General features: G+C 38.1%; 5 protein-coding genes across 25 annotated transcripts in view; 2 read left to right on the top strand and 3 right to left on the bottom strand.

The window, feature by feature from the left end:
- LOC108078030 (uncharacterized) overlaps positions 1 to 24,695 on the top strand; it is a 291,179-nt gene that overhangs the window by 113,107 nt on the left and 153,377 nt on the right. The gene's annotated exons all lie outside the window — the stretch shown is intronic.
- Positions 1 to 24,695, top strand: part of mbl (muscleblind) — a 169,423-nt gene that overhangs the window by 28,268 nt on the left and 116,460 nt on the right. For 17 of the 20 annotated variants that reach the window (XR_011444478.1, XR_005991103.2, XR_011444479.1 and 14 more), the window contains exon 1: positions 22,580 to 23,356. The exons of the other annotated variants lie outside the window; for them this stretch is intronic. The gene's annotated coding sequence lies outside the window, so the exon portion shown is untranslated. Of the gene's footprint in view, positions 1 to 22,579; positions 23,357 to 24,695 lie in introns of those variants that run through there. 20 annotated transcript variants of the gene reach the window in all.
- Positions 7,006 to 7,860, bottom strand: LOC108078443 (uncharacterized). 2 transcript variants are annotated; one of them, XM_070284556.1, is made up of 2 exons: positions 7,689 to 7,860; positions 7,006 to 7,594 (listed from the first exon to the last, which is right to left on the bottom strand). In XM_070284556.1, exons 1-2 carry the CDS (start codon positions 7,750 to 7,752, stop codon positions 7,167 to 7,169), a joined length of 492 nt encoding a protein of 163 aa, XP_070140657.1. In that variant the 5' UTR covers positions 7,753 to 7,860; the 3' UTR covers positions 7,006 to 7,166. The 2 variants fall into 2 exon arrangements, with proteins under 2 accessions (XP_070140657.1, XP_017027816.1); XM_017172327.3 differs by having other exon boundaries at positions 7,006 to 7,616; positions 7,689 to 7,848.
- On the bottom strand, positions 8,936 to 9,944 carry LOC138928065 (uncharacterized). Its single transcript, XM_070284346.1, has 2 exons — positions 9,803 to 9,944; positions 8,936 to 9,572 (listed from the first exon to the last, which is right to left on the bottom strand). The coding sequence occupies exon 2, from the start codon at positions 9,564 to 9,566 to the stop codon at positions 9,192 to 9,194; it is 375 nt and encodes a 124-aa protein (XP_070140447.1). The 5' UTR covers positions 9,567 to 9,572; positions 9,803 to 9,944; the 3' UTR covers positions 8,936 to 9,191.
- LOC108078444 (uncharacterized) lies at positions 12,849 to 13,873 on the bottom strand. Its single transcript, XM_017172332.2, has 2 exons — positions 13,731 to 13,873; positions 12,849 to 13,486 (listed from the first exon to the last, which is right to left on the bottom strand). Exon 2 carries the CDS (start codon positions 13,478 to 13,480, stop codon positions 13,106 to 13,108), a length of 375 nt encoding a protein of 124 aa, XP_017027821.2. The 5' UTR covers positions 13,481 to 13,486; positions 13,731 to 13,873; the 3' UTR covers positions 12,849 to 13,105.

Here is a 24,695-nt window from a genome sequence, read left to right on the forward strand (position 1 = left end):
GCAAGTATTTGCCCTGCCTTCAGTCGGAACTCGAGCACATCGTTCTCGTCATCATCATCATCATCATCAGCAGCATCATCATTAGCATCATGAGGTCTCGAGGATGACAAACGACACGAAATATGGAAAAATGAAAGGAAAAATCCGTAGCACCCTCTGCTGCCATCCATCTAACCATCCGAGCAGCCAAGCAGCCATCCAGTTCACAGCCAGCAGCTTAATCCCTGGGATTTGGCATTGCTTTGGATCAGCCAGTGGTTGTGTACATCGAGGACATGTACGGCAAGTGCAGTAGTAGTTCCCTTTCAGGTGGAGGTGGATATGTTTGATGATAACGACGACGAGGACGATGATGATTGCGTTGGCGGTGGCAAGAACGCTTGACAATGACGCCATTGAAAGCACTTTTCCCCAGCATTATGTGGCTGTGTGAATCCGTAGGAGCCAAAGGCAGAATCCTTAGGTCGAGGATTGCTGTGCGGATTGCTTTGGAGGCGTTTTTCGGTGACACCAGAGGGAGGGGCTGCAGCCGTTTTCGGTTTGGCAATCAAAAAGTCATCAAATATGAATTTTACGCTATAATTTTTCACCTGAGCACAGGATCAATCGCCATCCCGCTCCAGCTCCTGCTGCTGCTGCTGCTCCTTCGAATCGTTTAGCTGCCATTTTTATGGCTTTTCTAGCTTGTGCACGCCCTTTGGCACGTCTTTCAACTCAATTGCACTTTTGTGCATTTCTTTAAAAACTTCTGCCATGTCCCGAATATACTGTCTCTCTGTATATGTCATATATTTTATATAGACAGATGGTGGCAGACACATTTGAATTGATGGAAGCGTATCTTGTGGCTTGCCAGCAAAATATGCAATTCAATAAACGCGTGCACATGGTGAATGCTGATTGAAGGCGATTGGGAAAATGATTGGAGAAGTGCCGAAAACTCCAATGAAAACTTTGTGGATCAAGTCAAAGTTTGGACTTTAATCGGTTGGGAATTAAGTCGTGAGATTCCTGGGCTTAACAGGGCTGAATTTTAATTCCAACTTTCAAGTTTGTTTTTTTATTTATTTAAAACAAAACAACTATACTTGTCCTACATTTTATAATAAAATGTAATTAAAATATTAAAATACAATCTTTATACCCCTAAAAACGGTATTATTTATTTTTTAAAACTCCCATATTAAATTCATTCAAAAAGGTAAGTTATACTACTTCCTCGCTTCTCAACTAAATACTCTTATTTATTTTTTGTTCCGCTGCTCGGGGAACTTCTGTGCAAAAATTAAATTAAAGTTTATGCAAGCGTAACGGCAGCCAGCAAAAATCATTTGCCACAAAATCCACTAAAACCCAATTTTGTGCCAACAAATAAAATGAAACACGCACAAACAGCAACAAAGAGCGTGTCCTGGGCGAGAGCATGTGTAGAAATAACAGGGCCAAGAAGGAGAACCAGCCATCCAAGGACCAGACAAGCAGATGCATCCAAGGAAAACGCAGCAAACACAAAAAAAAAGAAACACCAGAACAGCACAGCAGCAGTAAGAGCAACAAAAGCAAAAATCTGCCTCAAGACGTTTGGCAAAAGGAAAAGCATACACTAGGCAAGAATTTGTTTTTTATAGTAGCTTTATATCAGAAATAATTTATATTTTAAGGAAAATCTTAAGCTGAGAATAGCTAAGCAGAAAATTTCGACATAAGAGCAATTATCTAAGCAAAAAATATTTTATTATTTTATTTGCATTGAGTTAATAGGTGCTCTTTAGGCTGAGTTTTGTAACTTTGAGGGCCCCAACCATAAAATATCCCTCGCTTATATTGTAAAAAAGTATTGCATACTTTTCGGTGCCCAAAATAAATATCTTTTAAAATCTCTTTAATAATATTTTCAATTTCGAAACATTTCCAATTTAGATCAAACTGAAAGGCTAATCAAATTTAATACGAAATGCTAGTTTTCGTTCAGTGCACGAAGGTAAAAGGGGGATAGCGATGCGGTTGGCTGGAGTCGGTATTCGGTTTTGTGGTTGTGACGCAGATAAGCAAAAGTTTCATTCAGTTCTTGAGTTGAAGTTGATGCGGAGATGTGAAAATTTTGACCAAGAAGACAGGAGGCAGAGTGGCAACCGAATCAGAACTGAGAAAGCATGTCATTTGGCAACCAGGGCCGCAACATTTTGACGCTTTCAATGTTAGTCAAACTGACGACTTTCGACGAATGATACAACTACTTTCCTAGAGTTAACCCTTATTACTAACGGTCTTCTTTAAGCCCTGTCCACATCCTATCCAATCCGATTTCCTTCCTGCTTCTCAGCTTGCTGTAATTCAAAACGCCTTGGCGCATTTTTCAAATAATTAAATGCTAAACAAGACGAGCAACTGCAAAAAGGGGTAAAAAACGAAAGTTGTCGCGACATCACGAGATACTCCTTCTTTTTCCTCCCCTTTTATCCCCTTTGCCATGGCAAACGACGATGATGATGATGAAAGTCAAGTCAGTCAAGTCGGTGGCAACTTGAAGCCAACTTAGCCAGTCAGCCGAAACTGTTGCCCGGCCAAAAAGGTAAGCTGCAACGCCAGCCCAGATAAACCTTTATCAAAAGCTGCACACCCCTCGTGATTATCTTTCCAAGTCAGTTGCCGTAAGGCGACACTTTTAGTGCACTCTCTTCCGTGTGACAGTTCGCAAACGACAATGGCACAAACGAACAAACGGGCAAACATAAAAAAAAAGGAGCAGGACGAGACTGCTGTCCCTCAGCTGCCAGAGTCCACTGCTTTGACATTTGCCACCTGCAACATTTCTTTCTCGCTTTTCATCTTTGTTTGGTGGAAAAAGTTCTACAAGTTATCGCGGACTTTGGCATTGAATATGGTCTTTTTTTTGAAGGGTTTTCACCCAATTTTGAGCTCAGGAAACAACAATATGGCTTAAGAAAGATCTCAGTTACCTATTAAGGCAGTTTTTTTCATATTTCTCACTCACTCATATTTCATATAAGTTCATTTCAAACATTTCTGATACATAATCCTCAGCAATTTGGTTATTTCTTCCCTGTATTATTATTCATCGGTCTAGCTCGGTGTGTTTCAGAATTGAGTTCCCTTGCTCCTTGGCAGAAATTACGCATACGCCACGATGTCCGGCGGAAAACTCACCTGAGTGACAAATGGCAAACGCTTAATGTCTGAAAAGGGGGAGGATAAAAAGTCATGGAGATAATACATATACACCGTAAAAAAGAATTCATAAAATGTCAATTGTACTATAAAGGAGTAGTACTGATCTCAGCTTACTTTAATGTTTGGGGACGTTTGGGAACTTTTTTAAAGACACACAAACACAGATGTTTCAATATTTGTTTGATATATTTTCAAATTTAAATAAACCAAATAACAACATTGAAATGGTTTAAGGTGTGTGCCCCTCAGTTTTCTATGTCCTGGGATCACTCGAAAACTTTTACGGCTTCCCTCGCCTAGCAGGCAATTGCCGCATTCAAGTATCCTACTTCATTTCACTCATTAAAAGCGGCACACGGGAAGCGGCAAAGGCAATGATGGAATGCCGGCACAATCAGCTAACCAAACTTAACCAGGGAAAGTGCCACCCCGTCCTCCTCCCATCCCAGCCTCTCCTTCCGTTGGCGACACACACACATCCTGGCGTAATGGCTATTAGCGTGATGTAGAGGGAAAGAGAGGAGATGCGGGGACAAGTGCGAATAGGCTCGGGAAAAGCTCTAACGGTATGTGTATCTATTAAAGTATCTGTGGGCAATGTAGCTGCAAAATGGAATTAAAAATTTTAAAATCATTTTCGTAGAATTAGCTTAGTTTTTATACCACATAAAGTTCTTAATTTTCTCAGTTCACCTAATCTTTTAAATAGTTTTTTCACACACAAATTGCATTCATTATTGTTAAATTAGCAAGGATTTGTCACACCTTCGATGACTAAGGCACACCTGATATTTTTTCAGTTGCTATTTTGAACCAGGAACGAAATGATATGCCCGCTTGTCTTGTTCAAAACTTCGGCAGTCTTTATTCTATTGGTTTTGCCACATATGGTGTCCAATGTGGGGTCATTGTCATGTCCCTACGGCTATACGTTGAGAAAATTGCAGTGTCTTCGAGCTGTATACCATGGCGAACAACTACCTGGCCAGATTAGTGTATTACTTGGCATGAAAAGCACTCGCAAACTATACACGCTGCCGCCCGTTACTACTACTACTACTGCTCTGGTATTCGATGATGTTCAGCTATCTCCGGAGGAGGCACTTGAAGCACCTGTACCTATTTTAAACAAAAATTTTGACCCCGAGTAGTTTTAATACGAGACACATATGTGCTAAATATGTAAATAAATGTATTTTTGAAAATCAATTCAGAAAATAAAATCAAATTAATCAAAATGTTATATGTGATGTAAAGCTAAATTAATTTTGTATAAATAAAAACATGAGAAATGCATAAAAATGCAACAAGCACTATGTCTTACTATAAATCTGGATTAGTATATCTTTTTTGGTTATACTTTTGTCAAAACTCACAACAAATTAAGCCCTGTATTTTCTGAAAAAGTATTTTTATACCCTTGCAGGGTATTATAATTTCAGTCAGAAGTTTGCAACGCAGTGAAGGAGACGTTTCCGACCCTATAAAGTATATATATTCTTGATCAGCATCAACAACCGAGTCGATATAGCCATGTCCGTCTGTCCGTCTGTCCATCTGTCCGTCTGTCCGTCTGTCTGTTTCTACGCAAACTAGTCCCTCAGTTTTAAAGCTATCTGAATGAAACTTTGCATATAGTCTTCTATATACTCTCACTGCTATATATGTCGGAACGGGCCGGATCGGACGACTATATCATATAGCTCCCATACAAATGTTCGATAAATTTGTAGACAAAAAATTATAACTTTGCTGTGTTTCAATATTTTTGCACCATTTTTTAGATATAGTCATATTATATTATTTTTGAATTTTGGTAAAAGTTTTATGAAAATCGGACGACTACATCTTATAGCTGCCATAGGAACGATCAGGATATTAATAGGAGAAAAATTATAACTTCGTTGTTTTTCAACGTATTTTTATCTACTCTGAGATATAAGCTTTTTTTATTATTCTAGAATTTTGGTAAAAATTTTATGAAAATCGGACAACTATATCTTATAGCTGCCATAGAAGCGATAGGTAAATGTATAAAATATGTAAAGCTGGGAATGTAAATCTGTAACTGTCAAACTGTAAACATAATAAGTATAGGTAAAATGTAATGAAACTCTGTTTTTTGAGTGTCTTCAGCATTTAAATCTATAATATAAACATCAAAACCATTCTGCAAGGGTATACAAACTTCGGCGTGCCGAAGTTAGCTTCCTTTCTTGTTTAAGCTTTTTATCAATTTGTAGTGTATCGAATGGATTAGCCTCGAATTAGTAGGAAAGAGTTCCATTCGAAAATCACACAACAAGTATTCAACAACGGTCGATGGATAGTATAAGTGCTTATGATGAAATGAAGTCTCATTTTTATACCCTTTTAGGGTATTTAGAAGTTTAGAAGAAGCTTTATATATTCTTGATCTCTCTAAAGCTCTAGAATTGGTGGGCTAGATCTAGTCGCCTGTTTATGAGCCAAGTTTACTGGGTATTACAATTAATATACATGGTCTCTAGAGGTTTATATTATTAACACCCATATTCGCTTACATTCTCACATTACAAAAGACAACTTAAAGCTGAGAAAACCCGAATTTTACTAATGGCCACCCACTCTTTTGATTTTCCATTGCAGGTACGTTCGCTGATTTGACGACAATGGGGGAAAAGGACACTTGCCAAAACAAATGTCACGTGAGCCACACAAACTTTTCCAGCTTTCCCCGCTCCCGCCACTCTCTATCTCTCTGTAAATCCTGGCCATAGTTTACTTTTTCCTTTGCCGATTCTGGTTCATCATGGCAGCGGGCGCACATATAGAAATATTTGGCTAACCCGACAGCATAATTTTGTTGTTTTTTGTTCGTCTTTCCGTTTTTCCTTGGTTTTTTTTTTTCTTTATTTTTTATCCACAATTTTCTCTCAACCCGATCCGTGATTTGGCAGCCTGAAATCACGTAAGCCGTCGAAGGGGCCAGAAGGGGCGGCAGTTCTTCCGTCATGTGTCTGCGTCTACTTTGCTCTGATTACAAAACCCAACAACAGGTGCACTGAGAAAAGCGTGAATAAACTTAAAACCTATTTAGTTGAATAGTTTAATGTTGAAAATAATGATTAATTTCCAAGATAAGCTTTAGCTTCAAATAGATTTTTATAATTTAACGTTTGTTTTGGTCGTTTAGCTGCTTAATTTACTTACAGAACATTTTGATTCTTATAATTATGCTTAACTAATATTCTAATATTCAAAGAATAAATACCCAAATAAATATGTATATATTTGCAAGTACAACACATTTCTCTACGTGTAGTTGCAAAAACAATTTGGCAGCCGGCTCGCGCGCTTTGTTAACGCCCCAGCGACCCTCGGATTCTTGGGATGTGAATGTGGATGTCGATGTGGATGCGGATACGAGACGCGAGATGCTAGATGCAGTTCAGCCAGTTTTTATACTCCTGAACCTCGTCCTGCACCGCGTCCTGCGCCTCGTCCGCTTTGCCAACTTTGTTTTAAGTGAAAATTGAAACTGAGCTCAGCAACTGTCCGATGGCTTTTTATTTGGTGATTGCTTAGTTGCCGCTGCCTCGTCCCGTCCCAGAAAAAAATCGTGTAACTGAAAACTCAAAGCAAACGAAAAATCTACGTGACACCAATGGAATGCCAGGAAGAACCAGAGATTGCGGGGGAAAGGATACCAAAATCTGTGAAAATAACTAGTGAGGGCTTTCGCCACGATGGGGTTTCTCAAGGTTCGACGGAAGGTTGCTAAAGTTTAGATTTTTTACTAAAACAGGCTGTAATCCTAATAAGAACTTGGAGTTATTTGTGCTTATGATCATGTATTAAAACTTTATTCCCAGGACGCATAGTTGATCAAGTAAAAATATACAAAATACCCACTATTCTTCACTGGCATGAGAGAGCTATATAGCAGTTCTTGAAGTCCTTTACTACAGTGGCGAGCGAAGAGTAGGTGGAGTCTACGGAGACTTCGTGGCTTTCTTGGCGATTCGGCTGTTGAGCTTACCCTTGGGAATCACCGAGTTCCTAGCGGATCTCTTGACAATACGGCGTATAGACTTCATCATCGAAATCGAAGGCTTCGGCTTTTTCTTCTTATGTTTCTTGCAGACTTCGGTATAAGGACAGATGTCCTCGTGGCAAACGGTCAGACTGCATTTGCCGAACTTCGAATTGAAATACCTCACCTTGGCCTCTGTTGTTGAGTTGCACTGTTCGGCAGGCAAGTGACAGATTCGCCGGATTGTCGAGGGCCTCAGGATGTGAGGGCGATAGGATCTCCTGGGAGCAACCACACGGTTCAGCTCTGGTTCCGGCTTCAACGCCTGTTGCTGCTCCTTCGCCACCTGTTGTTGTCTCCACTTTACACGCTTGGCGTTACTATTAACTAGTAGACCGGTCAGAACCGTCTGCATATACAGTATATATTATGATTATGATCAAATCTACCAAACAATGAACTCCCCTAGTCGCAGTCTCACCTGTGGCTTGTTCGTGCGACCCGACATGATTTTCTGCTTTGCAAATCCAAATATAATAGTACATAAAATTATGATTTTTAAACAAAGACTTCTAAAAGTTACGCGCATTGGAAATTTTTCTTAGTAGTTTCGAGAGATTTGAAAGAAATACCTTATTGTTCTGGCGTTTGTATTTGAAATCGTCAAAGCCTGCTTATTCGAAAGGAAAGTATTTGTGAATAAAGAAAATTATTGAGAAGGGCCGCGCTTTAAACGCTTTTCAAAACTCACCGGGTGGAGATCTGGGCAACTCAGACCCTCTGCAACTCGAACTCTCCGCCCCCTTTATTGACTTTCAAGCTCAGTTTACCTTGCCGACGCTGTTTGACTTTGAGCTTGGCCAGAACTTGCTGGCCCCGAAGCTGCTGCTGCTGCTGCAGGCCGGGGCCAGGTTCAACTGCTTGAACCTTCTCCGGAGCAGAGTTACCGGGAAAATGTTTTATGCTGTGCACGGTAAAAATTCACATAATTGCAGTTGGAATTCAACAAACAACAGCAGAAGCGTAAATAGAAAGCGCAAAGTCAACAGAAAAGCGATAGAAGGGGAGGGAAATCCGGGCTGCAAGGGAAAATCTCTAGAAAATCAGGGATAGGAAGGAGCTGCGGATAGAATCAGCAGCGTCACCGCAGCGCAACAACAGCGGCCAATACAAACATACAAACTCACCTTTGACCCTCCACTTCAGGTGCGCCAAGTAATTGCAACTGAAACTGAAACTTGGCCAAGTTGCCAGCGAAACGGATTGCAGCTCAAATTGGACCCGAAGCAGCTGGCAAGGGGGATATATCTATATATAGATGTATGGGTGATATAAAATGGGAGTGGAGGATATACCTAAGACTCAGGACATTCAGCCAACAACACACGATGCAGGTCATTGCGGCTAAATTAAAAGAAATCAACGGGAAAGTTCACCAATATAAGCTGAGATATAATAGGAAAACTACAAAAATAGATGCTGCAGTCTGTCGTTAATGAACATTTTTAAGCTCCAGTTGATTGTTAATTATAATGCCACCATATTCTGTAGCTGGTAACCAGCAGACAAGAACAACCTGATAGAGATTATAAATACATATGGTCAAAAACAATTTTTCGATCTTGGTTCCAACTACTGCACACTATCTTGAGCGTATAAAAACTGCATTTATTCTTTTATTAGTGTTTAAATTCCACCTGCAACCTACGGGCAAGAGTAATGCATTCATTTCCAGGTTAAAAATTTATAGATATATTTACAACTTTGTCATCGTAGCAGTACGAGTTATAAAACCGAAATGTCATGAATTTTGAATGTTTTAAACTAACAATTTGATGGTCCCCCATTTGGCTATAGATTCCAAATGGTTGCCAGGCTTTCTTCCCCTAAGAGTTCGCAAACATTACAACAATTAGTGTAGGTGCTTCAGTGTCTCGTGTCGTGTAGATGTATTGATCCTTTGGTGGTTAAAAATTAACGACGGCTACAACTCGCTTGATCGAATCATGGGCCCAGTGTCAGATTCCAAGTGCTTTAGCATCCCGTCCTGCACAACAGCATGAGCTTCGTCAACCTCGCCCTTGTCCCCGGCCTCGTACTCATATTCAGAATCCACCTCGGGGTCCGAATCGATTTCATCTTCCTGCTCCTTAGAAAGCTCGTTCTTCAGCAGCTTCCGTTTCCCAGAGGCCGATCCCGCGTGACGCAACTTGACCCACAAGGCTCTGGCTGCATAGGCGGCAACTACGGCAGTGGTGAACCAAGGACTGACGGACATCATGGAGGCTCCACTCTTGGTCGTGGTTGGTGGTGCTTCCGGGGCTGGGGGGGGGCCTTCTGGAGGTGCATCTTCTCCCATGTTGACCTGGAACAGGGGAAGGCCGAAGGCGATTAGTAAACCTGGATAATTTACGAGCTAGGACACAAGTCCTGCGCACACAGTAGATACTCCCGAGCCTTTAGAAGGCTTCGTGAGAGCAGAAATGTCCCTAGCCAAAGTGAATAATTTCGTAATATTTTCTAAACTTTGTTTACACTTTTTCAAATAATTTATAGATTTTTCTTTTTGTATTTTCAGCACTTTTTTTTACTTACTAGTTTAAAATTCGGCTAAAATATTCAAAAATACTTTTTGTGATGTTGTCGGTTGGAGCTGTAGCGTTGGAATGATTCCTAGAGCTGACGAGCTAGGCCAGGTTATGAACTTTTAGACATTTAGCCTGCTTAGATCGAAAAAATATTTATAAATTTTCATTATGATAGAAATTAAAGTTACTGATATGATTTATGTGAATTCCGGGACAGTAACAAAAAATCACTCTTAAGCAAACTAATTTAAGCAATTTTTCAGAAGAAAACAAAACACAAAAGACCAAACAAGACAAATCCAACATAAATAAAGCACAGAGTGTCACGCTGGCTGGCGGATGGACAGATGAACAAACAGAGCAAACAAACAAATAAACAAACAACCACTCGACCCACACTCCACACCTGCCACGCCCCCGCATTTTCCGGGCAGCGGCAGGAGCGTCCGCCTGCTTTTAAGCTGCCAAATCCGACAATTAAATTATTGCAAGACAAAACATGCACGGCAAAATATTCAAAGCGCGCCAAAAACAGGATGTAAACAACAACAGCAGCAACACAACGATGACGGAAAACGGGAAAACCTCGGAAAACACACACCCACCATCAACATAAACACAAAAAAGCATAAAAGAAAAGCCAGAACCGAAAACCAAAAATAAAAATACAGAAACAGATTCATCTTTCGCAACAAACAAAAACTTTTTTGGCATAGGAAAATTGCAAATGAAGGTCTACAAAATAAGAAGAGAAAAGAATAGAGCGACATATTTACGGGGTTTCCCCACAATCCCTCCTCCCCAGCCAGATATATTCGCTATATAGCTCAGGGCAATAATTCGAAATTCGATTACCATAACCAAGTACTCGGAAAACACAAACAGTGATCGCAGGGAGCCCAAAACACTCCCAAAAAAAAAAAACAAAGAATGGAAAACTGTGGAAAAACTGATGGTGTGAAATGGGTGAAACCCAACGAAAACGTTCGCTAAAAGGTCACCACATCAGACTGATAACAGCAACAATTACGCATTAAATTAATATTATGTTTTTCAAGTGAAAACAAATTAACTAAGCAATCAATTGAAAACAAATTTCGACCTAATTACTGATTACAACCTAGGATATGCCCATGTTAATTTCATCACAAACTTGTAGGGACTCTCATCGATGATTCATCAATAACACTGACCTGTATGTTGATGAATTACTGATGACAAGTACTGCAGCTCTGCAAAATTGCCCATAAGCCGCAAATGAATCGCATCTCTGACTTGCAATTAAGATAATTATGCAAACTGTAACGTATATCACCCTCAAAAAAGCTGATGGACTATTTTATAGACAAATGCTTCCCCCATCAGTGCGATTTAGTAAGAGAACATGAATAGATTCCATTTCACAAATACATACCTATATGGAGATTTCGTATGGAATAACTGGTACCCAAACTGTTGTGAGTGAAGTTCAAAGGAACTTGAATATGACCAACAGAATAAAGATTTTGGTAAAAACATTACTCCGGTCTAACTATTCTATAACCTTTTTTACTCTGAACCAAAATTCACTACTACGGGTTATCCTTTTTGTGATTTTTTGTGTTTTGAGAGGGAAGAAATGAAAATGGAAAAGGGAAAACAATCTTCATCTGCGTGCAACGGTTATGAATGTTGTCACCAAATTTCGTAGCTCTAGTTCTTATAGTTCCAGAGATGAATTTACACGGGCGGAAAAATGAACTTATAAACAGACTGACATGGCTAAATAATAACCTTGTACTCACCAAGTACCGAGTATTTATTTATTTATTTATCTAAAGCTAACAAATAGTTATAAACTAAAAGCTAACTAAGAGCTGAGGGTGAAGAGCCATAGCAGCTAAGGCCTTTGGCTTGTAGAACCGAGTATAAAAAATAGGGATACAGAGGAAAAGGGATAGATAATCAGGGGTAGGAAGGAACTGTGGATAGAATTAGCAACGTCACAGACAAACTCACCTTTGACCCTCCACTTCAGGTGCGCCAAGTAATTGCAACTGAAACTGAAACTTGGCCAAGTTGCCAGCGAAACGGATTGCAGCTCAAATTGGACCTGAAGCAGCTGGCAAGGGGGATATATCTATATATAAATGTGTGGGGGATATAAAATGGGAGTGGAGGATATACCTAAGATTCAGGACATTCAGCCAACAACACACGATGCAGGTCATTGCAGCTCAATTATGAGAAATCAACGGGAAAGGTCGCCAATATAAGCAGGGATAAGCTATAATAATAGGGGAACTCCAAAAATAGATGCTGCAGTCTGTCGTTGGTTTAATTTTTATTTTTTATTTTGAAAGTTCAATATCTTAAGAATATTGTGTCCAAGTTTTACATCGATCATAGTAAAATTGACGAAGTTATGCGGAGTTGAACGAAGGTCGGTCAGTGTATAATGCATGAGAATCACAAAGTTCAAAGCGCTCTCCTGAAAAATGCCATTTTGAAAATCGGTGTACACGATAACTCAAAATCTACTGAACCAATCGGTTTGAAATTTGGAACATAACTTCTTTAGATAATTCTACAGGTATTCACGTCGAGCTTTTTTTAATTTTTAATTTTCTTATATTATTTAATTAACAAATTAACTTAATTTTTTAGTCAAAAATCGGGGTTTTGACTTCAAATTTTGATAAAAATTAGGGAAAAAATTTTAAAAATAAAAACGCTTCGCGAATACCTCGGGACACTTATCCTTTAACGAATGATGTATAATTTTTGTAGATCGGATGATTCTGTGGACAGTTAGGATGTACACCGCAAACCAACTTTTTTTTGAGACCTCGGGAGATTCCCTATAACTCCTCTACCTCTAAATATTTTTCAATAAAAAATTTATCAAAAACTGTTCAAATGTTGTGTTATTATATGGTATTTAATTCGTTAAGCTTACTTTAGCCGTTTCGCCACAACATTTTATTGAAAAGTGGGCATTTTTGCACCGAATTAACCTTTTAGTCCTAAATTTTCACACTGAAAACCTCCGTCGAGCACAAATAATTTTCGTCTTGTGCAGGTTAAAAATTTAAAGATATATTTACAACTTTGTCATCGTAGCAGTATGAGTTATAAAACCGAAATGTCATGAATTTGGAATGTTTTAAACTAACAATTTGATGGTCCCCCATTTGGCTATAGATTCCAAATGGTTGCCAGGCTTTCTTCCCCTAAGAATTCGCAAACATTACAACAATTAGTGTAGGTGCTTCAGTGTCTCGTGTCGTGTAGATGTATTGATCCTTTGGTGGTTAAAAATTAACGACGGCTACAACTCGCTTGATCGAATCATGGGCCCAGTGTCAGATTCCAAGTGCTTTAGCATCCCGTCCTGCACAACAGCATGAGCTTCGTCAACCTCGCCCTTGTCCCCGGCCTCGTACTCATATTCAGAATCCACCTCGGGGTCCGAATCGATTTCATCTTCCTGCTCCTTAGAAAGCTCGTTCTTCAGCAGCTTCCGTTTCCCAGAGGCCGATCCCGCGTGACGCAACTTGACCCACAAGGCTCTGGCTGCATAGGCGGCAACTACGGCAGTGGTGAACCAAGGACTGACAGACATCATGGAGGCTCCACTCTTGGTCGTGGTTGGTGGTGCTTCCGGGGCTGGGGGGGGGCCTTCTGGAGGTGCATCTTCTCCCATGTTGACCTGGAACAGGGGAAGGCCGAAGGCGATTAGTAAACCTGTACGATTCCTGGATAATTTACGAGCTAGGACGCAAGTGCAGCACACATAGTGGACAATCGCGAGCCTTTGGAAGGCTTCGTGAGAGCAGAAATGTCCCTAGCCAAAGTCAATAATTTCGTAATATTTTCTAAACTTTGTTTACACTTTTTCAAATAATTTATAGATTTTTCTTTTTGTATTATTTTCAGCACTTATTTTCACTTACTAGTTTAAAATTCGGCTAAAATATTCAAAAATACTTTTTGTGATGTTGTCGGTTGGAGCTGTAGCGTTGGAATGATTCCTAGAGCCGACGAGCTAGGCCAGGTTATGAAGTTTCTGACATTCAGCCTGCTGAGATCGGAAAATTAGAGTTACTGAGAAGATTTATGTGAATTCCGGAGGCACTGACAAAAAAAATCACTCTTGGGCAAACTAATTTAAGCAATTTGTCAGAAGAAAACAAAACACAAAAGGCCAAACATCATCAGCAAGCCAAATCCAACATAAATAAAGCACATAGTGTCACGCTGGCTGACAAACAGTGCAAACAAACAAACAAAACACTAGTAACACACTCCACACCTGACACGCCCCCGCATTTTCCGGGCGTCCGCCTGCTTTTAAGCTGCCAAATCCGACAATTAAATTATTGCAAGACAAAACATGCACCGCAAAATATTCAAAGCGCGCCAAAAACAGGATGTAAACAACAACAGCAACAACACGACGATGACGGAAAACAGGAAAAACCTCGGAAAATAAACACAAAAAAGCATGGAAGGAAAGCCAGAACCCAAAACCAAAAATAAAAAATAACAGAAACAGATTCATCTTCCGCAACAAACAAAAACTTTTTTGGCATAGGAAAAGCGCAAAGGAAGGTCTACAAGAAAAAAAAAAAGGATAAAGCGACATATTCACGGGGTTTCCCCACAATCCCTCCTCCCCAGCCAGATATATTCGCTATATAGCTCAGGGCAATAATTCGAAATTCGATTACCATAACCAAGTACTCGGAAAACACAAACAGTGATCGCAGGGAGCCCAACACACTCCCAAAAAAAAAAAACAAAGAATGGAAAACTGTGGAAAAACTGATGGTATGAAATGGGTGAAAAGCGACATACTCGCTGCTGCTGCCCAGGGGCGAAAAAAACTGAAAATGGCGAAAACGTTCGCTAAAAGGTCGCCACATCAGACGGGCAACGGGAGAATATAGCAAAAAAACTAAGAGAAAACGAACAAAACTGCTGGCCCAAAAGCCAAAACGTGAATATATCAGAATTTTTGGGCAAACAAGACTCGCCCGACCACAAACTAGAAAAAATGGTCGTCCTTGCGTTTGCTGAAAAAAGCAAAGAACTCAACTTGAAAACTGCACTGCTTGGCACTGCTTCGGTACTGCTTTAACCTAACCTGTAACCTGTAAACTCAAAAATTTGGGTCCTAAAGAGAGCAGAGTTTGCTTGTAATTAGAAATCGATATGCCGATCAAATCGGGTAGCCCCCTTTCCCTCCACCGATTTCAATTACAGCCAATTAAGCGAAAAAGCGGCAGTGGCAGAGACAAAGAACCTCACTTACAAATGGCAACAGAAAGCCAAAAGATGTTCAGACACACGGACCTAAGGCCATTAGGGTGGTGGCGGAAGGCCACCCACATCCAACCACCCACACACCCATGCAGAGCTGCTGGCATTTTGCACCTTTGGCGAAGGTAAAACTTTTTATCCACTTTTCCACTCGCGCTTTTCCCCCTACGCCCTCTACGAAAATGTTAAAACAAACAAACAAATAAATTAGTGTTCAATCAGCGTAATTTCTTCGACTATGCAGTCTGGCTGCCACGCCTCCCATTTCCCCCAAGGCGGCAGCGGGGCGACTGGGGGGGTGTGGGAAAATCCAGCCAAGCATGTTTGCCTTTTGTCTTAGGGCTTGATATGCGATTGTAACTTGGGTTTCAATTGCAGCGCCCGTTGGGTGGGTGGCTTCTGTGCAAACTTTGCACCCTGCAGTTAGTTGTAAGTAATTAAGCGAGGAAGCAGAGCTCCCTCCGCGGGGTTAACCATGAGGGTGGGCTCCGGGGTGAGGGGTTTAAAACAAACGAAATTTTCGGTAATTTGCTTAATTTGAATTCGAATGGAGAGCGGCGATAGGAATGAAAAATAAGGCGAAGGCAAAGTTTAATTCGAACTAAAGAAATAAGGAATCGAGAGAAAAGGTGCACACGAAATTTAATTAGTAAGAGAAAGGGGGGGGCCACGACTATGGAAATATTCTAGGGTTACGAAATGTTGCATACTTTTGGGAGGAACTTAAATAGTAGATACTGCTGGTGGGATTTAAAGAAGTACAAGATTTAAGAATACAAAAATTATTATAAAAACAAGAAAGGAAGCTAACTTCGGCACGCCGAAGTTTGTATACCCTTGCAGATATTATTTCATTACATTTTACCTATACTTATTATGTTTACAGTTTGACAGTTACAGTTTTGCATTCCCAGCTTTACATTTTCTCTACATCTACCGATCGGTTTATATGGCAGCTATATGATATAGTTGTCCGATTTTTTTGAAATTTATACCAAAATTCTAGAATAATAAAATAAGCTTATACCCCGGAGTAGATGAAAATACGTTGAAAAACAACGAATCTTTAATTTTTTTTTCTATTAATTTCCCGATCGTTCCTATGGCAGCTATAAGATATAGTCGTCCGATTTCCATAAAATTTTTACCAAAATTCTGGAATAATATAAAAAGGCTATATCTCAAAAATGATGCAATAATATTGAAAAACAGCCAAGTTAAAATTTTTTTTCTAAAAATTTAACGAACATTTGTATGGCAGCTATATGATATAGTCGTCCGATCCGGCCCGTTCCGACATATATAGCAGTGAGAGTATATAGAAGACTATATGCAAAGTTTCATTAAGATAGCTTTAAAACTGAGGGACTAGTTTGCGTAGAAACGGACAGACGGACAGACGGACAGACAGACGGACAGACGGACGGACAGACGGACATGGCTAGATCGACTCGGCTGTTGATGCTGATCAAGAATATATATACTTTATAGGGTCGGAAACGTCTCCTTCACTGCGTTGCAAACTTCTGACTGAAATTATAATACCCTGCAAGGGTATAATAAAATAAACAAATAATTAACAAGTTAAGGGATAATTTCAGATTAAAATATTATAAAAATATGCATTCATTTTAAGATTTGTCACTTGTAAAATATATTGTTGATTTTTTTTATATTTATGAGTTTGTTTATGTTTAACATTTGTTTTTTAAGGGTTGTAATATTTTCTGGAATTATTTTTTATATATAAGTATTTATTCTTTTTCCGTTTATAATTATACTATTTAAAAATTAACAAAAATAAAAAAGAAATTAATAAAAGTGATAAAATGAAAATTAAAAATTAAATTAATTATATACAAAAAATTATTAATCAAACAAAAATATTCAAATATTAAACTATTCAATTAATTTTGCATTTCTTAAAAATCAAAAAATTTAAATTCAAATTTACTTAAGTTTCCATTCCTTAACCCTATTATCTACCTTTGAGTTATTTTTTGTCAGCTATCAACTCAAGATAGGCAGCGCCAACAACCCCCATTAAAAGTGGGAACACTTGTTCCGAGACTATCTGGCGCTGGCTCTCAGTCACTCAAGAGCAGCCCCGCTCAGCTGGGTGTTGAGTTGAGTGAAAGATCTCCATTTGTGGGGAGAACTCTGTGCAGGGGAATTCCGAGTGAGTCAACTTTAGTGGCGCCCACGCAGTTTCCAGGGATCCCACTGTTACTCTTTGGGAGTTTCGTAAGAGAGCGGCTGACTCAGGTTGCAACTACGTCATGACGATGATCTGATCTGGAATTCTGATCCCCCACTAGCGCCCTCTCGCTCTGGTTGGCTTTAAACTGGTTTGGCTTTTGGGTTTTCGGCTGGCTAGGTGACTTTTGCTGATTTATGCCAATTTATATGCATTAGCCGGTCTCTTGTTGCGATCGCGTGCGCAGAAATAATAGCGTCTTCTTGTTCTTGCCGTTATTTCTAATTAGATTAGGGTGGGACTTGTTTTCCTGCTTTCGTTCTCGCACTCGCTCTTGCTCTCCGATCTCTCTCTCTCTTTCTGTCTTCCCCGCGAGCCAATGCCAATCCCTTGTTTCCATTCTTGTGGAGCCAGGCGACCTCCTTTTTCTTTTCCTTGCTCTTTTTTATCTTTCCTTTTTCGCTACTGGCTACACCACACACACAGACACACACTGAGGCACACCCAGCAAATGCAAAAGCCTTGAAACTAGTTCTCGAAACGGATCGGAATGGAATGAAACTGGCAAAAGGAGAACCGGGGAACGGAACAAGGAACAAGGCGCAAAAGCAAAGCCAAAAGGTGTAGCAGAAACGAGAAGTAAACTCGTTTCGATGCCGGCTCCCCAAACTGATTTACCTACACTAGTACTACTTCCACTTCACACACTGCTCTCAACTCGAACGCGGCGGCAAATACAGCATCTACACTGGAAAAAGAACAAAGCAAGAAAGAAGGTTCTACAACAGTGAGATCTTTTTTAAGTCAGGATAGTCATAAGTTTAGAAAATTTAAAAAAAATAGGAACAAAATACATGTGTATTTGTTTGGATATAATTTTTTTTTATGTAACTTTTTTTTTTCTTAAGAAATCTGATTTTTTAAACTTATTTCTTCCAATTAAATAATACAAAAAAAATATTTATTAAAAACTATTTTCTATTTAGAAATTTTTTTCCAAGCTTTTATTTATACTTACAATATGTATTAAATAATATTTTAATATCTTGAACAAAAAATACCCATTTATTTTATTTTTATTTAAAAAAAATATTTTTTACCTTTTCTATTTTATTTATAGACCTTAAAACAAAGTTTAGTTCATTAACTTATACAAACTTGTATGAATATTCAAATGGAATTTGTTGTAGTTTTTCCAAAAATTTTTATAGAAATAAAAAATAGATATAGAAAATTTTCAGATAATTCGATTATTTAATTTTGAACAGCGATATTTTATCGATAAGATACAATTTTTTTTCTTTTATAATTTCGGAGCTCTATTTCTGGTTCCATATTCAAGGCTTGCAACTCGACCAGCTTAATCTTTAATATTTTTTTCTCTTAAAAACACGTTAAGCTTACTTGAGAAACTAGCTTCCAGAATCTACGACATTTCTCGCCGTGCAGCGATCTCAAAAACGTTGCTTTTTATGTACTTTAGCCACACTCGGCACAGTCGGCAGTCCGCAGTCCCCACTCCCGAACCCAAACCCAAACCCAATCCCGATCCCGATGCCCTGCATCTCCCGCCGCTATTCCCAAAACTTAAGCTTGGTCAGCGGAGCAGCAGCGGCATCTCTCCGAGCAGCTGAGTCGGCGACGTCTGCGCAACTTTTGATTTTATTTTGCCTGGAACCGGTTTTGCGCTCCACAACTACGTGTATCTTTCGGCTCGCGCTTTGTATCTGCATCTGTGTCTGTGAATGTATCTGAGGCAGACGCAAGCTGCCCACAAGGCTGATGCTGCTGCTGATGCTGCTGCTGCTAAGCAAAGACCCTAGCCGATAAATGTGTTGTTAATGAAGTTTTCAAGATGCTCCGGTGGGCGTTTTTGGGTACCGAGAAAATGAGATGTCATTTGCCGATAACATCTTCCATAAATACAAAGATCTATGGTCTTGCTGCTGTAAAAACTATTTATAATTTTGTGACTAGATAGTTTATCGTTTAAAATTTATGCTGGCAGCAAAGATTTAAATTGAATTAAGGCCGAAATTTTAAAGTTAAGAATACTTTATGAATATTTAAAGGAACTTAAATTTTGACATCTTTGGGGATACTCAAGGATCTTCACTACTTATTGATTGTTGTATGTCTTTTATATTTAATTTCGTTGCTTAAAAAAGTAATTTGTTAAATTGTTATTACAATTTTGTATAGATTTTTATTAAAAAGGGAAATTTTAAGTACCCAAAGCAACTCAATTTATGTATTTTGTAATATTATAAACTCTAAATAAATCTTAAAAAAAAAATAGAATTAATCCATTTAAAAAACCAATCGATCCTCTCATAACAAACCCCTTTTTGTAACCTTATTATTGCCAAAACACAACTCATTACTTGCATTATCCATGCTTACCACTCCCTCAATGGCCCATTGTAACTTTGTAAATTATTGTGAGTACATCATTGGCGGATCGAGAAAACCTTTCACTTGCCCCGTGGCTCCATTACCACTTTTTCTGCCCTCCCCTGCTTGATTTTGCTTTCTTTCGGGTCACTCTACCAAAAACAAAAAAAGAAAGAAAATAAAACTCCAATTTGAAAACGTTTAAATATAGTAAACTCACACACAAACGCCAAAAGAGTGGAAGAGTCTTCTAATAATAAGCCGGGTAAAAGGTGGCCGGGGGAATATGGCGATATATAGTGGAGCTAAAATCATTGCGGGGGCGTTTCTCGATCTGGTCTCGGGGTCGCTCTCTCTTTCTCGACGTTGCCCCCGTCGATTTTTCTTAAGCGGAGAGTGTGTGTGCAGAGAAAGAAATTCGACTACAAATATTAACTATTAATAATATACATGATTTTAGTAGTAAAGATTCTTGGAAAATTTACATTTTTGATCATATGATAATTTTGATAGCTCATTCATTTTTATTAAAATTAACTTGCTATTTAATAAATAGTTTTTCTAAAATAAACTATAACGATAAGCTTTATTTCTTTTTCATTTAAAAAAAGATAAGAAGTCACTCCTTTCTAATTTCCTATTCCATCTAAATTTTAAGAAACATCAAAAAAACCGCTTTAAAATAGGATTAAAATAATTTCCCGTGTGGCTTTCACATGCCGGTTCTCCTTCGGCTTCATTTCTAGTTCTTGCCATCGTTTTTCCATTCACTTTTTATTACAATTAACCTACACACAGCACCCAGTCCAACCTATAGTGCTTGGTTGTTGCTCTGCCGATATTTCTCTCTAATTTTTCCCATATATTTTAATTGCTATGTGGGGGGTGGTGTTAACATGTTTTTCGGTTTGTGATGCCAAAAAAAAAAAAAAATAGAAAGAAATCCAAAGAACGACGAAGAACAAATTTATGACATAGAAATGTCAAGAGTTCTCTGCGGTTCTGCGGGTGTCTGAGTGTATGTGCGTTACATATTTCTATTTCTGGCTCTGGCTCTGGCTCTGCTGGGCCTGCATTCGGATCTTTAGCTATACCGTTATGGATGGGATGCATTTACGTAAATGATTTAGAACATATCGAACGCATTTTGAAGGTGACTTTGACGGGGCCAAGCAAAAGGTGCCCAAGAATAATATAAATCTATAGTGTTGTTGCTTCCAAATAAAAGCACTGAGAAACTTTGATTAGGAAGATGTACTATATATGTTTACAAAAATTGAAGAATTTAATTTATAAATTGGGTTATTCCAAAATTGAAAAATTATAATTAAATGAACTGCAGAAATAAGTCTTAAAAAATTCCTAAAAATGTACAAGATATCATGTATAAGATTTCACCCATTGAAATTAGCTTAAAATATTAAATTATCAAAATAAAATAACAAATTAATAAATTCAATATTCAGAAACATTTGAATATGCGGCATAAAATACCCTTAAACTAAAAAGCCTACGACAATGGAATAGCCGGTAGGCAAAGCATTGCGTTGTGAATCAGTTAATGACCTTGAGAATGCAACTATCAGGGCTGAACTAAATTTTTGAAAAATCTTCAAAAATAAGGTAAAACTTCTATAAATATAAATTATATAATATGAAATAAAAATATATGAATAAATACATTTATGTTCGCTAGAAAGAGAAGGCGTCTAACTACTCCTTTTTTTATATAAAAAATTTCAAGAATATACCAAATAAATAAAAAAAAGTCTATGTCAATATAATTAATTTTTTAAATTGGAATATTTAGAAAATACTATAAATAAATTTTAAATTTAATCAAATTTAAATTAGAGGTTTACGCCGATGGTTAAAGGCATCGGCGGCGGCGTAGAGGTCAAAATGACTCGGCGGCGGCGGCGTAGTAGTCAGAATGAATCGGCGGCGGCGGCGCGTCAAATAAGGCAAAAAGGCCATTTTAATGAGTTATTTTTTTTTTTTTAAGTTTTATAAAGAACAAGGACACTGAAGGCCGCGCTGAAGCTGCGCCGATGCCGCACCAGCGGCGCGCCGCGGCGCGCCGTTGCATTCATAATTTGGCGGCGGCGCGTCAAATAAGGCAAAAATCGGCGGCGGCGGCGGCGTGGCGCGGCGGCGTATATGTCTAATTTAAATTAATTATATAAAAAAAATTAACCATATTATAAATACAAAACCATTAAATTTTCGCTAAACATTAATTTAATTATAGTAAAAATCGATTCTATGCCTTAATTTCTGAATATTAAAATGCTAAAGAAACTAACTTTTACTTTTGACGTTTTTTACGATCCGCAACCTACGCCAAAAAATCAAAAAAATAAACCCGGTGTATTGCTGCTTTTGGCCAAGTTAACCTTTTAGTAGCTATTAGTTGATTGTCAACTCGCCTTCGTTGAACTCATTGTCCCCTTCCGCTCAGCCATCTTCTCTGCCGCAAAGAAAACCCCCCTAAAACCACTCAATATTACACTTAATGAGAAAACTCTTACGCTCTGTGGCGCGCCGCTCTCTTATTTTGGTCACTCACACAGCCAGCAGCGCAAGCAACTCCAGTTGGAATAATCCAATAAGCGTACGCGAGAGCGCAAGAATTGAGTGAGTGAGCAATTCTGCGCTGCTAAAAAGCCATGTTAAAGTTCCCGCTCACTGTAAACGCTCTGCAAGACACTCAATTTTTGAGTTTTGCCAGATAAAATCGTCAAAATTCTGTTAAAACCCTTACGCATAACAGTCGCATTCGCTCTCTTGAGTGGCTTTCCTCTCTTGCTAACCGAAAAACACTCGCGAGTCGCGAACGCTAGATTTTGGAAATCCCCGTTTGCGCTCTACGTTTTGTGCTCATTCGTCTTTTGAAACTCGCACCGAACGAACGGCTTTTCTCCGCTTTTTCCCTTCGCAAAATTCGCTTCGCTCGTGAAAGTCGAGTTGCGCCTGCCGGAGGAAAAATCTAAAGAAAAACCAAAAGATAAAGAAGCAAAACAAAAAATAAAAACACTAACTCAGCTAAAGAGGAAACATTTTTGCACAGTCATCGCAAAAATTAATAATCACAAAGAGATCCAACCATAAACCAATCTGCAAAATCGCAATAAGTGTAACTTAAAAAGCGCGCTAAAATATCGTAAAAAGCAAACCCAAACTTGTATTGAAATTCGGAAGTTTATCGAAATATCGTGAAAGCACGTGTGTGCACGTGTGTGAGTAAAGTGACATCAGTGTGTGCCAGTTGAAAAAAGGAAGAAAAGAAGAAGCAGTTGCAGAGGCAAGAAGTCGTGTCAAGCGAAAGAAAATTACAAGAAATAGTGCAAAAAGAGAAGCCGCAGGGGAATTGTTGTACGGGAAAATTGCAGAGTAAAAAGCTATTGTTTTTTATATTCGCCGGCATCTTAATGACGTCACGTCGCAGCGCTGCCAGCGATAAAAGCAACAAGAGCAACAACAACAGCTACTTCTTCAATATCGCGCGTGTTTAGTTACACATACAAGCACACTCAGCAGCAGAGGCAACAAAAGAGGTTAAAAATACATTTTTTAATTTACCAACAAAACGAAGGAACACAACAAGCAAATACAGCAGCAGCAAGCAACTACAACAACAACAACAAGTCAGCTGGACAACCGAAGGTGTTTATACTAAAAAAACAAAAACAAAGAAACCAACAAAAAATATCGTTGCTTCTTACTCCCTCTCGTCTCCTCTCTGTCACTCTATTTTGGTTATTTTGTTGTCTCTCCTCTTTCGCCAGCGTCTTGAGTTGAGTTAGTTTTTTGTCTGTTATTTTGTTTTTTATCTCCGCCTTATTCTGTGGTTTTGTTTGTTTTTTTGTTGTCGAATTTTCGGTGTTAAGTGAAAAGGCGGAAATTCTCTTTTATGACGGGAAAAATTAACTTTTACAGGGAAAGTTATTCAAAAGAAGTTAGTAGAAAATAAAAGAATGCCAGCAGAAAGTTAAGTAAAATTCCTACAAAGTGCAGAAACCCCATAAAAAATGCAAAAGTGCCAACAGTTAGACTGAAAAAGTGCATTAAAAATATACAAATTGTGTTAAAAGAAGATACAAATATTTAATAGTTATACGAAAAAAGCGGTTTATATTACAAAAATTAAAAAAAAGTTAGTTGAAAAGTATTTAATAAATATTTGTATTACAGAAATTTAATTTTCATAAATATTGGAATTAAATTAAAAAACCTAGTTAGTAATTTGTATGTCATAAATATAAGCAAAAAATAACAAGCAAGGAAAGTTCTTATTAGAGAAAGTATTCGAATTAATGAACTGCAGTTTAATTTTCGAATATGGAAATTCAAAGAGTTAAGTTTTCAAACCATTTTAAAATGTAAAACTTATTTACATTTTAAATTTGTTGGCTAACGAAATTTTAGAATTAACTTTGAGAAGCATCTAAGATATGTGAAAACAAGTTTAGTTGTTGTATTAAGATTTCAAAAATATATATTTTTATATGTTCCTATTATCCAAGACACAGAATTATAAAGAATTTGTGTAAAAATATTTAAAAAATAGTTAAAATTATCTAGCAAAAGTCTTGGGGATTTTTTTTTGAACAATAATAGATATAACTATACTGCTAAATTAACTATACAAAATATTTAAAGATTTATATAAAGTTTATTTTTTTTAGTAGTCAAGAAGTTCTCTTAATAAACATAAATTATCAGAAATTTTAACTAATTAACGATTATAATTCAGAACGTTTAATAACCGTAAAAATTAAAATAAACTATTGCTTAAGCACAAAAAAAAAGTATTTTTTAGGAGTTCCCCGCTTAATCCGTTAAAATAAAATATTTCGTTTATTTGGTTCACTGAAAAGCCTAATGACCGAAAATCAAATTGAAATTGAGGCTAATGAACTGTGAAATAATAATTAAAATTCAACAAATTGCAAACCGAAATTTGTCAGAGTGAAAACGGGAATTGGCATTCCACTTTATTAGG

Source organism: Drosophila kikkawai, chromosome 2R, assembly GCF_030179895.1.
Source record: "Drosophila kikkawai strain 14028-0561.14 chromosome 2R, DkikHiC1v2, whole genome shotgun sequence".
In the NCBI taxonomy this organism is placed as follows: Eukaryota; Metazoa; Arthropoda; class Insecta; order Diptera; family Drosophilidae; genus Drosophila; species Drosophila kikkawai.

What these genes read in the sequence shown, in the direction of transcription:
- LOC108078443 (XM_017172327.3), bottom strand. Translation starts at nt 7,796, where the DNA reads ATGCGCGTAACTTTTAGAAGTCTTTGTTTAAAAATCATAATTTTATGT. An exon ending in GTCGCACGAACAAGCCACAG is followed by an intron (nt 7,617 to 7,688) that starts GTGAGACTGCGA and finishes CTGTATATGCAG; the next exon opens with ACGGTTCTGACCGGTCTACT.
- LOC138928065 (XM_070284346.1), bottom strand. Translation starts at nt 9,566, where the DNA reads ATGGGAGAAGATGCACCTCCAGAAGGCCCCCCCCCAGCCCCGGAAGCA.
- LOC108078444 (XM_017172332.2), bottom strand. Translation starts at nt 13,480, where the DNA reads ATGGGAGAAGATGCACCTCCAGAAGGCCCCCCCCCAGCCCCGGAAGCA.